The sequence below is a fragment of the Corylus avellana genome, chromosome 2 (assembly GCF_965113065.1).
Source record: "Corylus avellana chromosome 2, dhCorAvel1.hap1.2, whole genome shotgun sequence".
Taxonomy (NCBI): domain Eukaryota; kingdom Viridiplantae; phylum Streptophyta; class Magnoliopsida; order Fagales; family Betulaceae; genus Corylus; species Corylus avellana.
The window spans coordinates 13,475,954-13,492,197 of record NC_142491.1 but is presented as its reverse complement, the minus strand read 5'-3'; the positions used below and the strand labels follow the sequence as shown (position 1 = coordinate 13,492,197).

Here is a 16,244-nt window from a genome sequence, read left to right as displayed (position 1 = left end):
ACTTTTGTCAAAAAGCTCTTTTTAGCTTAAAAGCTTGATTTTTTAAATACAATTTCAAATATGCTCTTAAATAAGATTATTTAAATATTAATTAAAAGATTAAATTTATCATTTTCTATCAATTTAAACTTTTGAAATAAATAATAATTTAAAGATTTGGTTATTGAAAATGGGAGCTTACCAAGCATATAGAAGTATAGAACAAGTCAAGTGGACATCAAGTTTGACAGGATCCCTTAGACAGACCGTGATTAGTTCTTTCTCCTGATTAAGACCATGATTAGTTTACTCACAAAAAAATAAACAAAGACCTCGATTAGTTCAATTTATATATTAAAAAAGAAGAAGACCATGATTAATTCGGACAGGTTATGTTGTTATAGATCCTTGTTGGCCACCTATTGAAATTCACAGTAATTGTTTATTTGAATTACTAGTAATTTAAATAAATAATGTGAGACTTTTTTTTTTCATAACCATTTTAAAGTTGACTTAACTTTTAAGCTCACTATAAAATTTTGTAATGAATCCCATTATTAAATTTTAATTCAACGATAAATTTAAAATCTTCATTGTTGGGTCATGAACTAGCTTACCATTTATTGAGCAGTCCTTGGGCCCAGCCAGAAGAGGCCCAAGTCCGAGACCTACTCAAGTGATCCGAGACGAGACCTACTCAAGTGATCCGAGACGAGACCTACTCATGAGATCCGAGACCTCCAATCCGAGGCAACCCCTAGCCGAGACCATGAAGTCCGAGAATAACTCAGGACATTTAAATCGCAGTAAAAGGGATAACTCTGATATCTTAAAAGATTACGAAGTTGATCCTCTGATCTCAAGTCGCTCAAATCGTGGAAGAACTAACAAACATGATCTTTTCATTCAAATGTTTGTTTAGCCGATATCAAGGGATAAGATTCCTTAATAAGTGGGAAATCAAATTCCCTCCAATGCCTATAAATACAAGTCATATGATCAAAGCAAAGGTAATCACAACTCTCATAATTTGAGCTCTATAGTTGTTACTAGCATCCTTTCCCATTCTGACTTAGGCATCGGAGTGCCCACGCCGGCTCACCCCCGGTCACTTCGATCCTTCTTTCTTCTTTGTTGTGCAGTCAAATTGTTCGGGTGTTGGTCCAACTCAAACTCGGCAGGCGTGCCACGTTATCTTTTGGAAAACTGTGCATTAACAGTTTGGCGCCGTCTGTGGGAACTTCGATTTTCATCAGTTCTCTACTAATCTAAAATGGTGACTACCCGTTCCACTGCTGCAGCTTCCAACGTACCACCACCATCCGATCTAGCCGAATTCATGAAGCAGATGTCTGAATCTATGAAGGTTCTGAAAAAGCAGAATGAAGACTTGGCTGCAAGGCTCACAGCTGCTAAAGGCCGGAATAGTCAGAGGGATCAAGAGCGAACACGAAGGCGTGAAGAACGGCGTGAGAGGGAAAGGCGAAGGGAGATTCGTGATGGGAAGCGAACAACAGGTTCCCATCGCGATGAGGAAGCAAGTTCAGTCCAAGCTAGCCATCATACTACTGTCCAGAATGAGGAGCATCGTGAGCAGCAGAACCCAGAGAGGTCTCAGCATACTAGGCCTCGAAGGGAGCAATTTCAAGGGCGAAATGAGGCCCAGATGAGTGCTGACATGGAAGATTTAAAGAAGAAGTACGAAGAACTAACTCGCAAGCTGGCTGAAAAGGATGGAAAAACCCCTGCTTCGGGGCTTATGGATAACACCGACTTGCCTTTCACTGATCGAGTGTTAAGTTTCCCTTTGCCTGAAAACTTCAAGATGACTCGCATCAAGGAGTTTAATGGTAGTGGTGACCCTTCTGAACATATGGAAAGCGTCCGTGTTCACTTTTCCCTTCATAGATTTCCAGATGAAATTGCATGCAGAACCTTTCCTCTTACGTTGGAAGGAGTTGCTCAGGATTGGTTTGCCAGATTGCCTGCCAAGTCAATAGATAGTTTCAAAGAACTTGGAAGTCTCTTTTTAAGCCAATTCCTGGCTACCAAGAAGAGAAGGAAGCACTCGGCTTGCTTACTGTCATTACGTCAAGGGAAGGAAGAAAGCTTGAAGGATTTCATGCATAGGTTCAATAAAGAAAAATTGTTAGTAGATAATCCGGGGGATCAAACGGTATTATCTGCATTATGGCATGGAGTCAGGCCAAACGGGCCTCTAATGGCCGAAGTATCAAAAAGTTCTACAGAAATAACTCTTCCCGAGTTTATCGCCAAAACAGAAGAGTATATTAATCAGGAGGAAATGATTAAGGCTCTCACGAAAGGTCAAGAGGAAGAAGACCGGGAGAAGGAGGACGCCAAAAAGGAGCCACCTATAGCGTCCGCTCCGAAGGAAGAAAGATTGCAGAAGAGAGTAGTAAAGAAGACTGTGCCATCAGTCCCAAAGACAGAACCCCGGCGACGTGAAGATCGAAGGTTTACACCTTTGAATACCAGGGTCAACGAAGTATTTATGGAAATCAGAAGAGACCCAACTTTCAGGTGGCCAAGTAAGTTGCGGGGTGATCCGAGGAAGCGAGATCGGACGAAGTTCTGCGAGTACCACAATGATCATGGACATTTGACGGAAGATTGCATAACCTTGCGGCAGGAAATTGAAACTTTCATTAGAAATGGAAGGCTTGTGAGTAGGGCTGTTAAGTGAGCGAAGCGTCTCGCGAGCAAGCTTGGGCTCGGCTCACATAAGTTCGGCTCGTGCTCGACTCGAATATTAAATGAAGCACTTCATGAACACAAATTCTGGCTCGAATATTAAACGAAGCAAGCTCGGCTCGACTCGGCTAAGCTCGTGAACAACTCGTATAAGCTCCTGTGTGTGTGTGTATATATATATAAACTAAGTAATACATAATTAATTATAAATCTCATAATTATTAAAACCTTCAAATTGCATTTATATTTAAGCGTTAGAGAATGAAAAATTCTAGACCCTTCGTGATCAAAGAGAGAGAGAGTAATCATTAAAAAGACCTCGATTCAATTAGAGCAGACCCAAAAGAAAGGAAGAAGAACCAAGCAGAAACTATTGACGGAGATTGTGAAAGGCATAAACTATTGAAGAATCAAACAGACTCAAACACTATCACTACCTGTCTGGTGAGCGAGAGTGAGAGAGTGGGAAATGAGAGTTCAGGTGGAAGATTCGCTGTGACTGGCAAGGGGGATTGAGAGAGAGACGTTAAAAAAATATTTTTTTGTAGGGGGCGTTGCCCCAATGCAGTCTGAATGCAACCTGTTAACTTGTCCCACATTGTTAAGAAAACATCAATCTCTAAGTTTGCTTATCTATAAAAGGATGCATATCCTCTCTCTTTGAAATCAAATGTCTTGCTATATTGACTTAGGCTCCATACTCGACTAGCCAGGCTAAGCAAATACTCATATGCAAACTAACTTCTTAAGCCGTTTAAGAGTACTTGAAGTTAAAAAAAAAATTAAAAACAAAAACATTAAATATAAGAGCTAGCTCGCGAGCTGGCTCGGCTCGATTTATTATTAGCTCGAGCTCGATTATTTTGACTCGCCCTTGAGCTCGACTCAAGCTCGAGCTCGAGTAAAATTTAAACGAGCCAAGCTTGAACAAGGGAAGCTCGCTCAAGCTCGGCTCGTTTACACCCCTACTTGTGAGATTCCTAGCAGGGGAAAGGAATCAAGGAGCGGTGCACCAACAGCCTCTCCTATTAGATGGAAACCGAGCTGAAAGGGTACGGGAGCCGAGACGTGATCGGGATGATGGTCCTAGAGAAGATCCGAGACCCCCTCGGGATCAAGGAGTAGTAGGGGAAATCCATACTATTGCCGGAGGAATAGCTGGTGGAGGACAGTCTAACTCGGCCAGGAAAGCCCATGCTAGGAAGACTCAGGCCGAGGAAGTCTTTACAGTGCAGAGACCGTCCAAAGGTGCAAAAAATGATTCAGTGATCCTTTCTTTCTCTGAAGAGGACGCTAGGGGGGTAATGCAGCCCCATGATGACCCCCTAGTAGTAACTGTAACAGTGGCCAACCATATGATCCACAGAATTCTGGTGGACAATGGAAGCTCGGCTGATATACTGTACTGGCCAGTTTTTAAACAAATGGGTATCGATCGTGACAGGATCACACCGTTTAGCTCTCCCCTGGTTGGATTTGCAGGAGAGCAGGTCCAGCCGATTGGTCTTATTTCACTCCTTGTAACGGCAGGAACAGCACCTAAGCAAAAAACTGTGATGGTAGATTTTTTGGTTATTGACCGACCAGGTTCCTACAATGCCATTGTGGGTAGACCTGCTTTGAATAAGTTAAAGGCTGTAACTTCGACATACCACTTGATGATGAAGTTCCCGACAGAAGAAGGAGTCGGAGAAGTAAAGGGAGATCAAATCCAGGCGAGAAGATGTTATAATACGTCCCTCAAGAGGGTCTCGGATCCGACTCCTATTGTAGTTGGTACAGTAGGTGGGAATAACAGGAATGACCCAAAGGGGGAACCAGCTGAACCTCTGGAGGATGTGGTAATAAGCGGGGACAAGACTTTGAAGATTGGGAAGCAGCTCAGTCCCAGAGTCCGAGACGGCCTTATCATTTTCTTGAGAAGAAATTTAGAAGTTTTTGCATGGACTCACGAACATATGCCAGGAATTGACCCTGAAGACATCCTTCACCAGCTAAATGTGGATCCAGCCGTGAAACCAGTGAAACAAAAAAGAAGAAAATTCGCCCCTGAACGGAATGTAGCCATAGTAGAAGAAGTGGAGAAACTTCTCAAGGCACGTTTCATCGAAGAAGTATATTATCCCGACTGGTTGGCCAATGTAGTATTGGTCAAAAAGTCCAATGGAAAGTGGAGGATGTGTGTGGATTTCACTGACCTCAATAAGGCCTGCCCAAAAGATAGTTTTCCATTACCTCGCATTGATGCATTGGTGGACTCAACAGCTGGATATGGTTTACTCAGCTTCATGGACGCCTTCTCTGGGTACAACCAAATATACATGCATCCTGAAGACCGTGAGAAAACTGCGTTCATAACTGACCGAGGCTTGTACTGTTATAAAGTTATGCCCTTCGGTTTGAAGAACGCAGGGGCAACATACCAGAGACTGGTAAACAAAATGTTCCGAGACCAGATCGGACGCAATATGGAAGTATACGTTGATGACATGCTAGTCAAGAGTGTGTTGCCACAGGACCACATACTTGACTTGCAAGAGACGTTCGCTACCTTGAAGAAGTATGGAATGAAGTTAAATCCCTCAAAGTGTGCATTCGGAGTTTCATCAGGAAAGTTCCTTGGTTACATGGTGTCCAGCCGAGGAATAGAGGCCAATCCTGAAAAAATACAAGCTGTCTTGGATATGCAGTCTCCGAGAAACTTGAAGCAGCTCCAGCAATTGACAGGAAGAATAGCGGCACTAAATCAGTTCATTTCACGATCAACCGATAAGTGCCTTCCGTTTTTTAAAGTCTTGCGAAAGGCCTTTGAATGGACAGACGAATGCGAAGAAGCCTTCAGACAGCTGAAAGAATACCTGATGAGCCCGCCTTTGCTGAGCCAGACAATACCTGGGGAGGTACTATATTTGTATTTAGCCGTATCCCGAACGGCTATCAGTGCGGCATTAATTCAAGAAGAAGAGGGAACTCAAAAGCCCGTATGCTTCACAAGTAGGGCCTTGAGAGGCGCTAAAGAAAGATATCCCAAAATGGAAAAATTGGCTTTTGCCTTGGTTATAGCATCCAGAAAGCTTCGACCCTACTTCCAAGCTCATACTATCAGGGTGTTGACTGAATACCCTCTAAAGAAAGTACTAAGAAAGCTGGATCTTTCAAGAAGATTAGCCAATTGGGCTATTGAACTAGGAGAATTCGACATCGAATTTCTCCCTCGGAATTCTCTCAAGGGCCAGGCACTAGCTGATTTTCTGGCAGAATTCACTAATTTGCCAGACATTACCAGCCGGCCAAGTGATGAGACTTGGGTAATCTACGTAGATGGATCATCTACAAAGAAGCATGGCGGAGCTGGAATAGTAATGATTACTCCCGATGGGGAAGAGTTATGTAGTTCATTAAAGTTAAAGTTCAAAACCACAAATAACGAGGCCGAGTACGAGGCAGTTTTGGCAGGACTCGGTTTAGCTCTTGAAATGGGAGCCAAATTTGTAGAAATACGGAGTGACTCCCAAGTCGTTGTAGGACACATTTGAGGGGAATTTGAAGCCAAGGGAGACAAGATGAAGCTGTACTTATCTAGGGTACAGGATTTGCAAGCTTTATTTAAGAAGTTTAGCATTGCGAAAATTCCGAGACCAGAGAATGAAAAAGCAGACCAGTTGGCCAGAATTGCCTCAACAGCCAGTGAAGAAATTGAATCCGAGACTCCTATCCAAATTCTTCCACGATCATCAGTTACCGAGGCGGTGTCGGTCTCGACAGCCGAGACCATACCTAATTGGCAACTAGAAATCATGGAATACCTGGAAAGATGAGTACTTCCTTCAGATAGAAAGCTTGCTACCCGGTTGAAGGTGAGAGCCGAAAGGTTTACAATGATAAATGGAGTCCTTTACAAAAAGGGTTTCACGCTGCCACTCTTAAAATGTGTTTCCAAGGATGAAGGAGATTATATCCTTAGAGAGATCCATGAAGGGGTCTGTGGAAGCCATTCTGGGGCCAGAATATTGGCGCATAAAGCAGTCCGAGCAGGTTTTTATTGGCCCAACATGAGTCGAGACTCGGCAGATATAGTCAGGAATTGTGACAAGTGCCAGCGATTCGCGAATATCACTCATCAACCTCCTGAAGACTTGAGTGCAATATCCTCACCCTGGCCTTTCTCCCAATGGGGGGTAGATATAGTAGGACCACTGCCTCGGAGCAGGGGAGGTGTGCGGTTCGCAGTTGTCGCTGTAGATTATTTCACCAAGTGGGTAGAGGTTGAAGCCTTGGTAAATAACACGGCTAAGGCAATAGAGCGATTTTTATGGAAGAATATCATATGTCGGTATGGCATTCCCCATGCTTTTATCACAGATAATGGCAAGCAGTTTGACTGCGAGTCATTCCGAGCCTGGTGTGCCCAGCTGCGAATAAGGAACTATTACTCGTCTCCTGGGCACCCCCAGGCAAATGGGCAAGTAGAAGCCACCAACAAAACAATTTTCAAGATCTTGAAGAAGAAGCTGGATGATCGGAAAGGAAACTGGGCAGAAGATCTGCCAGAAGTATTGTGGGCATACCGAACGACCAAGAGAATTCCAACCGAAGAGACACCATATGCCTTAGCATTCGGAACTGAGGCAGTTATTCCAGCCGAGGTAGGCTCAGGCAGTTACCGTGTAGAGACCTTCCAATCCGAGACTAATCACGAGGGGTTACAACTGCACATGGATTTGCTACAAGAGAAGAGGGATCAAGCCCAAGTGGCTATGGCAGCATATCAGGCAAGAGTAACTCGTTATTTCAACAAAAAGGTCAAGCCTCGAAGCTTCAAAGTTGGAGATATGGTTCTACGTAAAGCTACTTTGGCAACCAAGGACCCAGCTGAGGGAAAGCTGGCTCCTAATTGGGAAGGACCTTATAAGGTGGTTGAATGTAGAAGAGCAGGAGCATACCATTTGGAAGATTCCAAAGGTAAGGCGCTACCGAGGCCTTGGAACGCTGAGCATCTTAAAAAATATTATGTCTAAAAGGTAGCGATATGTAATCTGTTCGTTATTTCATTACTTTCTTTCAATAAATAAAAGTATCTCGGTGTTATGCAGCATATAAGGTTCATGTGTACAAATTGAATGATTTTATTAGTCTCCGAGAAGACGGCTGAAAAGGCTCTTCCGAGTCCCAAAAATGATGCAACCGAAAGGAGCATTCTCTTCACATAGACCTAAACTCGGAGTAACAGTCAAAGTCTCCGAGACCTAAACTCGGAGCAACAGTCAAACTCTCCGAGACCTAAACTCGGAGTAACAGTCAAAGTCTCCGAGACCTAAACTCGGAGCAACAGTCAAACTTTTCGAGACCTAAACTCGCAGTAACAGTCAAAGTCTCCGAGACCTAAACTCGCAGCAACAGTCAAATTCTCCGAGACCTAAACTCGGAGTAACAGTCAAAGTCTCCGAGACCTAAAACTCGGAGTTGCAATCGAACTCTCCGAGATTTAAACTCGGAGTAACGATCAAACTCCCTGAGACCTAAAACTCAGAGTAGCAATCGAAATCTCCGAGATATAACTCAGAGAGATATAATAAACTTTTGACTACCTTAAGCAGCAAATAAATAAAGGTTATTCTGAGAATCATACAAATGTCAAAAACTCGTTTTATTAACAAAAACTTGAGGTATGTACAAAAGATATTACATTATTTTTTCTTAAGGGTAACATCAGGGGCCTCAGTAGAAATGGACTCGGCAGTATTGGCCTCGGCAGAATGGGCATCATCAGGAGCAGGTTCAGTGCCTCGATGCTGTTTATCTAAAAAGGGATCGTAGAAGAAATCTTTTATTCCTGCAGCATCAGGCATTTGTTCTTGACCCAGGTTGACCAGTTGTGCCATGGTTGCGTCCGAACAAGGGATGTCCTCGACTTTCACTTTGTTAAGATCTATTGTCCGAGTCGAGTCCGTAGCCCAAGCTCGAAAACTTTCAAAGCCAAGAATGAGCCCGTCAGCCCAAGCAGAATTCCTAACCCAAGAGGCAAAGGACAGTTGATGTAAGTAATCAGCAGCTCGGTTTCTAGCCTCCTTCAGCTAAGCCCTTACTTGGGCGTATTTTCCCTTAAAGAATTTGAGCTTCTCCTCGGCCACCACCTTCGCTTCATTCGTCTCGGCCACCAGACCCTTCAAATCCGAGACCTCATTTTGGGCCAATTTTAGCTGATCCGAGACCCCTGCAAGTGTTTCTTCCAATTGATTGAAGTCCTCCTTAACAATGGAGTTATCCTCTTGCAGGCGGTTCACTTTATTTCGGAGGCCTTCAATTTCAGTCAGCAGATCGTTAATCTTTAATTCAGCCTTTGCCCGAGCCGCAGCAGCTTCAGAGGTCTCGGCCAGCAATTTAGACTGCTCCTGGCCAGAGATTAACAGCTCCTCGTCTTGCGCCACAGTGACTTTCTTCAGTTCTGCATTCTTGGCCTCCAATTCGGTGACCTTGTCTTTAAGGCGACTAATTTCAGAAGCTGAATCCTGCACTGTCTTTCGGAAGTAACAGTACTGTATCAACGACCTCATGAGACCCTGTGAAAAATTCAGTTAGCATATGCATATCAAGGAAAACGAACTAAGGTAAGAATCAGAAAACTTACGACGAGTTGGTTGAAGAGCATTTGCTCAGCCATGCCCCGAGCAGAGGTGTCACGTTCCATTATGAGACCCTCATGAGGAATCAAATCCACTAAGGCCTGGAAAGGATTGCCCTTCAAATCGCCACCAAACGTAGCAAGGGGTCCGCCAACTGTCCAATCTACCCTTTCGGGTCTCACAAGCGTCTCGGACGAAGAGGAGGTCTCGGCACTTACCGCAGAGGCCTTCTCGGCGTTGAAAGCCGTCTTGGCAGTAGAGGCCTTCTTAGCATTGGAAGGAGTCGGCTGACAGGCCTCGACAGGCTTTGAAGCCTGATCCATGTGCTCGGCTTCAGCGATGGGTGATAACACCCTTACTCCTCCTTCCTGAGCCGTGGCAGTATGCTCCTTGGTCCCCTCCTGAACCGTCCTTACTGAGGCCTCAGAAGTTTCCTCCAGTTCTATGTCATCCAAAATGTGTTGGATGTTTGAACCAAGGGGCTGGAATGATAAGGACCCAATAGGGATAGCATTATCCGCAGCAGCTCCTGTGGAGCCGAGAGGTGTAGCGTTTAGCGGCCGAACCGAGATGGGCTCGTTAGCAAGGAAGGCCTCGACTTCCGCAGCGGATCTGACCACGGGCTTAGGACCCGCCTTTCTCCTGGCAGCCAGAAAGTTAGCAAGCTGGTCTTGCACTTTCATTTCAGCCACCTTTTTTGGTTTCTTTCTTTCTGGCTGAGGGACCTCCAAATCCTCAGGCTCATCGACCAACTTCAAAACTCTGGTTGCCCGAGGAGGAGTGCTAGGCTTTTTAGCCTTGGCATCCATTTTCAAGGGGCCAGTGGTCCGAAACTGAAGAACCATAGGTGGGACTGGATCCCCACGTATTTTTAAAGCCCCGCCTGTTTGAAGGGGGATATCTTTCTGCTTGGGCTGTTCAACCATTTTGCCCTTGCCTTTCTCAAGACGAGACTTCCGGGGGGTAGCGCCTCCAGTGTTGGCAGCTGGTGGACCCGAGGCGGCGAGGTTTGGGTCTCGGACGACCACGGAGGCAGGTCTCTTTCTTTTTTCACCAGCGCCTCCATTAAAGTCCTCGATACCTTTTCCTTCAGAAAAGGTTTCCATTAACTTGGTGTAGAACATCGAGCCTTCATGTCTCCGGGCCCATGCTGCGATTTTATCTACACGTTTTAGTTCGTCTTCATTAAGAGTCGGTTCCTTAGGAGCATTCCTGGCAGGAACACTTGTCTCCCGTGGTACCCTTGGACCTTCAGCGATTTCAGTAGGGTGAAATTCCCACTGACCAGTGGCGAAGAAGTACTTAGCCTTCCACCGGTGATTACTGGAATACTTGCCATCCATGTGTATAAACTTTCCCCGCCGAGACTGGAAGTTGTATAAACCCTCACACCTTGGGTTCTTCTGAAGCCGATAGAACCACAAAAACTCTCTGGCAGAAAGGTAATGGTTTGGGCCAAGGGCCAGAGGCCAGAGCAAAATACAAGCGTAGAGAACTCTCCAGCTATTTGGCACAATCTGGTGCGGAGCCAGATTTATGAGACCCAGTAACTCCCTCACTACCCTTGGGAAAGGCAGACGGAAACCCGAGCGAAACATGGTCTCGTATAAGCAAACCTCATGTGCGTCACCACGCACGATGGCACCCATTTGCTCTTCATCAAACCGAAGTTTCACTGACCTGGGAATGAAACATTCCTCTCGGATTCTCGCTTCGTCAGCCTTAGTTAATTCCGACCGCCAGCAAGTTGGGTAAGTGTTACCTCCGAGACCATCAGAACCCGATCCTTCATCGCCAGACATGATGATAAGTTATTTTCAGTAGAGGGGAAGCAAAAGAAAAAGAAGCTAGAAAGGAGAAATAAGTTCTAAAGAGACGAAAGAGGAATGAGTAAGATAAGTGCTAACAGCCTATTTAAAGGGATATGACTCGATGGCAGGGGCATTAAATATGCCAAGAGGCGACGGGGCCTCGGAAGCTCAACCGACGCCGCCTGCAGATGACACGTGTGAGCCAGCATTAATGAAGCGATAGGGTCTCGGAATTTCAACCGACACCTGGAATGTCGAGAGTCAAAATTCCCCCTAATATTTGAAATTTGAATTTGAATTTACCCTCCAAGATTTGAAATTTAAATTTTGAATCTGAAATTTAAATTTTGAATCTGAAATTTAAATTTCAAATTTTGCCGCCTTATTATCCGGGACGGAGTCGGAAAGACGTTGACTGTCTTGGAATCTCTCTTAAGAAAAGCTGGCCTCGGTTCATTCCATCAAGACATGAAATTTCTTTAGTTCTATAAACTTCGAAATTGGGGGGTAACTGTTGGGTCATGAACTAGCTTACCATTTATTGAGCAGTCCTTGGGCCCAGCCAGAAGAGGCCCAAGTCCGAGACCTACTCAAGTGATCCGAGACGAGACCTACTCAAGTGATCCGAGACGAGACCTACTCAAGTAATCCGAGACGAGGACTACTCATGAGATCCGAGACCTCCAATCCGAGGCAACCCCTAGCCGAGACCATGAAGTCCGAGAATAACTCAGGACATTTAAATCGCAGTAAAAGGGATAACTCTGATATCTTAAAAGATTACGAAGTTGATCCTCTGATCTCAAGTCGCTCAAATCGTGGAAGAACTAACAAACATGATCTTTTCATTCAAATGTTTGTTTAGCCGATATCAAGGGATAAGATTCCTTAATAAGTGGGAAATCAAATTCCCTCCAATGCCTATAAATACAAGTCATATGATCAAAGCAAAGGTAATCACAACTCTCATAATTTGAGCTCTATAGTTGTTACTAGCATCCTTTCCCATTCTGACTTAGGCATCGGAGTGCCCACGCCGGCTCACCCCCGATCACTTCGATACTTCTTTCTTCTTTGTTGTGCAGTCAAATTGTTCGGGTGTTGGTCCAACTCAAACTCGGCAGGCGTGCCACGTCATCTTTTGGAAAACTGTGCATTAACATTCATAAACTTTGGGAGAATAAATAAATTAAAAAAAAAAGGTTTATATATAGCTTTACTAGTGTGAGAGACCTTATATTAAACTCACTATATCCAGTAGGTGGCTGAGCAGCTCAAAATTTATTTGGGCAAATGAGGCACTAGGATTCCCTAGATTCTAAAATTACAAAATTTATGCTATTTTTAAGTATTGAAACGCTTTAAAAATGTCACATATAAAAAAGATGGCCACAACACTCACAAAGAATTTTCCTACCAAAATGGCTTTTTAAATTTTGCAAAGACCCTTTTTCTTCAGAAAAAATCAACCAATTTTTTGTTTAAACCTTTTTTATAACATAAAAAGCAAGAATGTAACGAACATATATTATATTCTCATCTATAACATGCTAAATTTTTAATAAACAGCAAATAAGTTCTATATAGAGCGCTCAATTTACTAGTCCAAATTATTAATAATTGAAAGAGTTAATTTTGCTCTAGATTCTTACTTGTCACAACTTTGGGTCAAATAATCAAGTAAAGTTAAGGGAAAACTTCACTAAGCCCTCCCGAAGTTCCAGCCGATTTGACAAACGCCCTCTGAATTTTTAAAACTCTCACTTAGACCCCTTGAACTTTGGTTTGCTCTCACTTTAGACCTTTCTGTTAGCTTTCACCGTTAAACCGACATTTTATGCTCATTATACCCTTAACCAAAACTACGTCGTTTTGGGCTCCAAAACTACACCGTTTTGAGCTTTAAAACTACATCACCACCTAGACTAAACCGACGTCGTTTTGAGTATTATATATATATATATAAAGTAATATATTTTAAAAAAAAAAGAAAAAAAAAAAAAGAAAAAGAAAAGGACGAAATCGGGGTGGCTCCCTTGGCCAAAATGGGGTGGCCGGACCACCCCATTTTTGGCCAAGGGGGTGGATGGAGCCACCCCTGGCCAGTCTGGGGGTGGTCGAACCACCCCCATAGCCAAGGGGGAGGGGGTGGTCCGGCCACTCCCAAAAGGCCAAAAAAACAAAAGGAAGGGGGGGATCAGGTGTTTTGGGGGTGGCCGGACCACCCCCTTTTTTTCTTTTTTCTTTTTTTTTTTGGCTTTTTGGGGGTGGCCAGATCACCCCCTTGGCCATGGGGGTGGTTCGACCACCCCTAGACCGGCCAGGGGGTGGCTCCAGCCACCCCAATTTTGTCCTTTTTATTATTATTATTTATATTTTGCTTTTAAAAAAAAAAAAAAAAATTAATGCCTAAAACGACTTCGTTTTGGGCTAGGTAGGTGTTTTAGTTTTAAGGCACAAAACTGTGTAATTTTGGGGTAAGGGTAAAATGGGTATAAAATTTTACTTTAATGTTAAAAACTACCAGAAGGGTTCAAAGTGAGAGCAAACTAAAATTCAGGGGGCCTAAGTGAGAATTTTGGTAATTCAGAAGGTATTTGTCAAATTGGTTGAAAGTTCGAAGAAACTTACTGAAGTTTTTCCTCAAGTTAATTAGTAGACACGTGGCTAATTGTCTTTGTTCTTTCGTTTATGAACAACTTAATTAAACGCGTCAGAAGAATTTTTCACACCTTGAAAAATTCCATCCTATTGACTTTTTGATTGGGTCAACAATATTCTGCGGCCCCATCTTCAAACCTCCCTATATATATATATATAAAGTAATATATTTAAAAAAAAAAAAAGAAAAAAAAAAAGAAAAAGAAAAGGACGAAATCGGGGTGGCTCCCTTGGCCAAAATGGGGTGGCCGGACCACCCCATTTTTGGCCAAGGGGGTGGATGGAGCCACCCCTGGCCAGTCTGGGGGTGGTCGAACCACCCCCATAGCCAAGGGGGAGGGGGTGGTCCGGCCACTCCCAAAAGGCCAAAAAAACAAAAGGAAGGGGGGGATCAGGTGTTTTGGGGGTGGCCGGACCACCCCCTTTTTTTCTTTTTTCTTTTTTTTTTGGCTTTTTGGGGGTGGCCAGATCACCCCCTTGGCCATGGGGGTGGTTCGACCACCCCTAGACCGGCCAGGGGGTGGCTCCAGCCACCCCAATTTCGTCCTTTTTATTATTATTATTTATATTTTGCTTTTAAAAAAAAAAAAAAAATTAATGCCTAAAACGACTTCGTTTTGGGCTAGGTAGGTGTTTTAGTTTTAAGGCACAAAACTGTGTAATTTTGGGGTAAGGGTAAAATGGGCATAAAATTTTACTTTAACGTTAAAAACTACCTGAAGGGTTCAAAGTGAGAGCAAACTAAAATTCAGGGGGCCTAAGTGAGAATTTTGGTAATTCAGAAGGTATTTGTCAAATTGGTTGAAAGTTCGAAGAAACTTACTGAAGTTTTTCCTCAAGTTAATTAGTAGACACGTGGCTAATTGTCTTTGTTCTTTCGTTTATGAACAACTTAATTAAACGCGTCAGAAGAATTTTTCACACCTTGAAAAATTCCATCCTGTTGACTTTTTGATTGGGTCAACAATATTCTGCGGCCCCATCTTCAAACCTCCCTATATATATATATATATATATAAAGTAATATATTTAAAAAAAAAAAAAAGAAAAAAAAAAAGAAAAAGAAAAGGACGAAATCGGGGTGGCTCCCTTGGCCAAAATGGGGTGGCCGGACCACCCCATTTTTGGCCAAGGGGGTGGATGGAGCCACCCCTGGCCAGTCTGGGGGTGGTCGAACCACCCCCATAGCCAAGGGGGAGGGGGTGGTCCAGCCACTCCCAAAAGGCCAAAAAAACAAAAGGAAGGGGGGGATCAGGTGTTTTGGGGGTGGCCGGACCACCCCCTTTTTTTCTTTTTTCTTTTTTTTTTTGGCTTTTTGGGGGTGGCCAGATCACCCCCTTGGCCATGGGGGTGGTTCGACCACCCCTAGACCGGCCAGGGGGTGGCTCCAGCCACCCCAATTTCGTCCTTTTTATTATTATTATTTATATTTTGCTTTTAAAAAAAAAAAAAAAAATTAATGCCTAAAACGACTTCGTTTTGGGCTAGGTAGGTGTTTTAGTTTTAAGGCACAAAACTGTGTAATTTTGGGGTAAGGGTAAAATGGGCATAAAATTTTACTTTAACGTTAAAAACTACCATAAGGGTTCAAAGTGAGAGCAAACTAAAATTCAGGGGGCCTAAGTGAGAATTTTGGTAATTCAGAAGGTATTTGTCAAATTGGTTGAAAGTTCGAAGAAACTTACTGAAGTTTTTCCTGAAGTTAATTAGTAGACACGTGGCTAATTGTCTTTGTTCTTTCGTTTATGAACAACTTAATTAAACGCGTCAGAAGAATTTTTCACACCTTGAAAAATTTCATCCTGTTGACTTTTTGATTGGGTCAACAATATTCTGCGGCCCCATCTTCAAACCTCCCTATATATATATATATAAAGTAATATATTTAAAAAAAAAAAAAAAAAAAAAAAAAGAAAAAGGAAAGGACGAAATCGGGGTGGCTCCCTTGGCCAAAATGGGGTGGCCGGACCACCCCATTTTTGGCCAAGGGGGTGGATGGAGCCACCCCTGGCCAGTCTGGGAGTGGTCGAACCACCCCCATAGCCAAGGGGGAGGGGGTGGTCCGGCCACTCCCAAAAGGCCAAAAAAACAAAAGGAAGGGGGGGATCAGGTGTTTTGGGGGTGGCCGGACCACCCCCTTTTTTTCTTTTTTCTTTTTTTTTTTTGGCTTTTTGGGGGTGGCCAGATCACCCCCTTGGCCATGGGGGTGGTTCGACCACCCCTAGACCGGCCAGGGGGTGGCTCCAGCCACCCCAATTTCGTCCTTTTTATTATTATTATTTATATTTTGCTTTTAAAAAAAAAAAAAATTAATGCCTAAAACGACTTCGTTTTGGGCTAGGTAGGTGTTTTAGTTTTAAGGCACAAAACTGTGTAATTTTGGGGTAAGGGTAAAATGGGCATAAAATTTTACTTTAACGTTAAAAACTACCAGAAGGGTTCAAAGTGAGAGCAA

The 16,244-nt window shown here is 43.6% G+C and overlaps 1 protein-coding gene across 1 annotated transcript; it reads left to right on the top strand.

The window, feature by feature from the left end:
* Window positions 1–1,252: 1,252 nt before the first annotated feature.
* Window positions 1,253–6,230, top strand: LOC148587369 (uncharacterized). Its single transcript, XM_088512569.1, has 2 exons — window positions 1,253–2,669; window positions 3,682–6,230. Exons 1-2 carry the CDS (start codon window positions 1,253–1,255, stop codon window positions 6,228–6,230), a joined length of 3,966 nt encoding a protein of 1,321 aa, XP_088368695.1.
* Window positions 6,231–16,244: the final 10,014 nt, after the last annotated feature.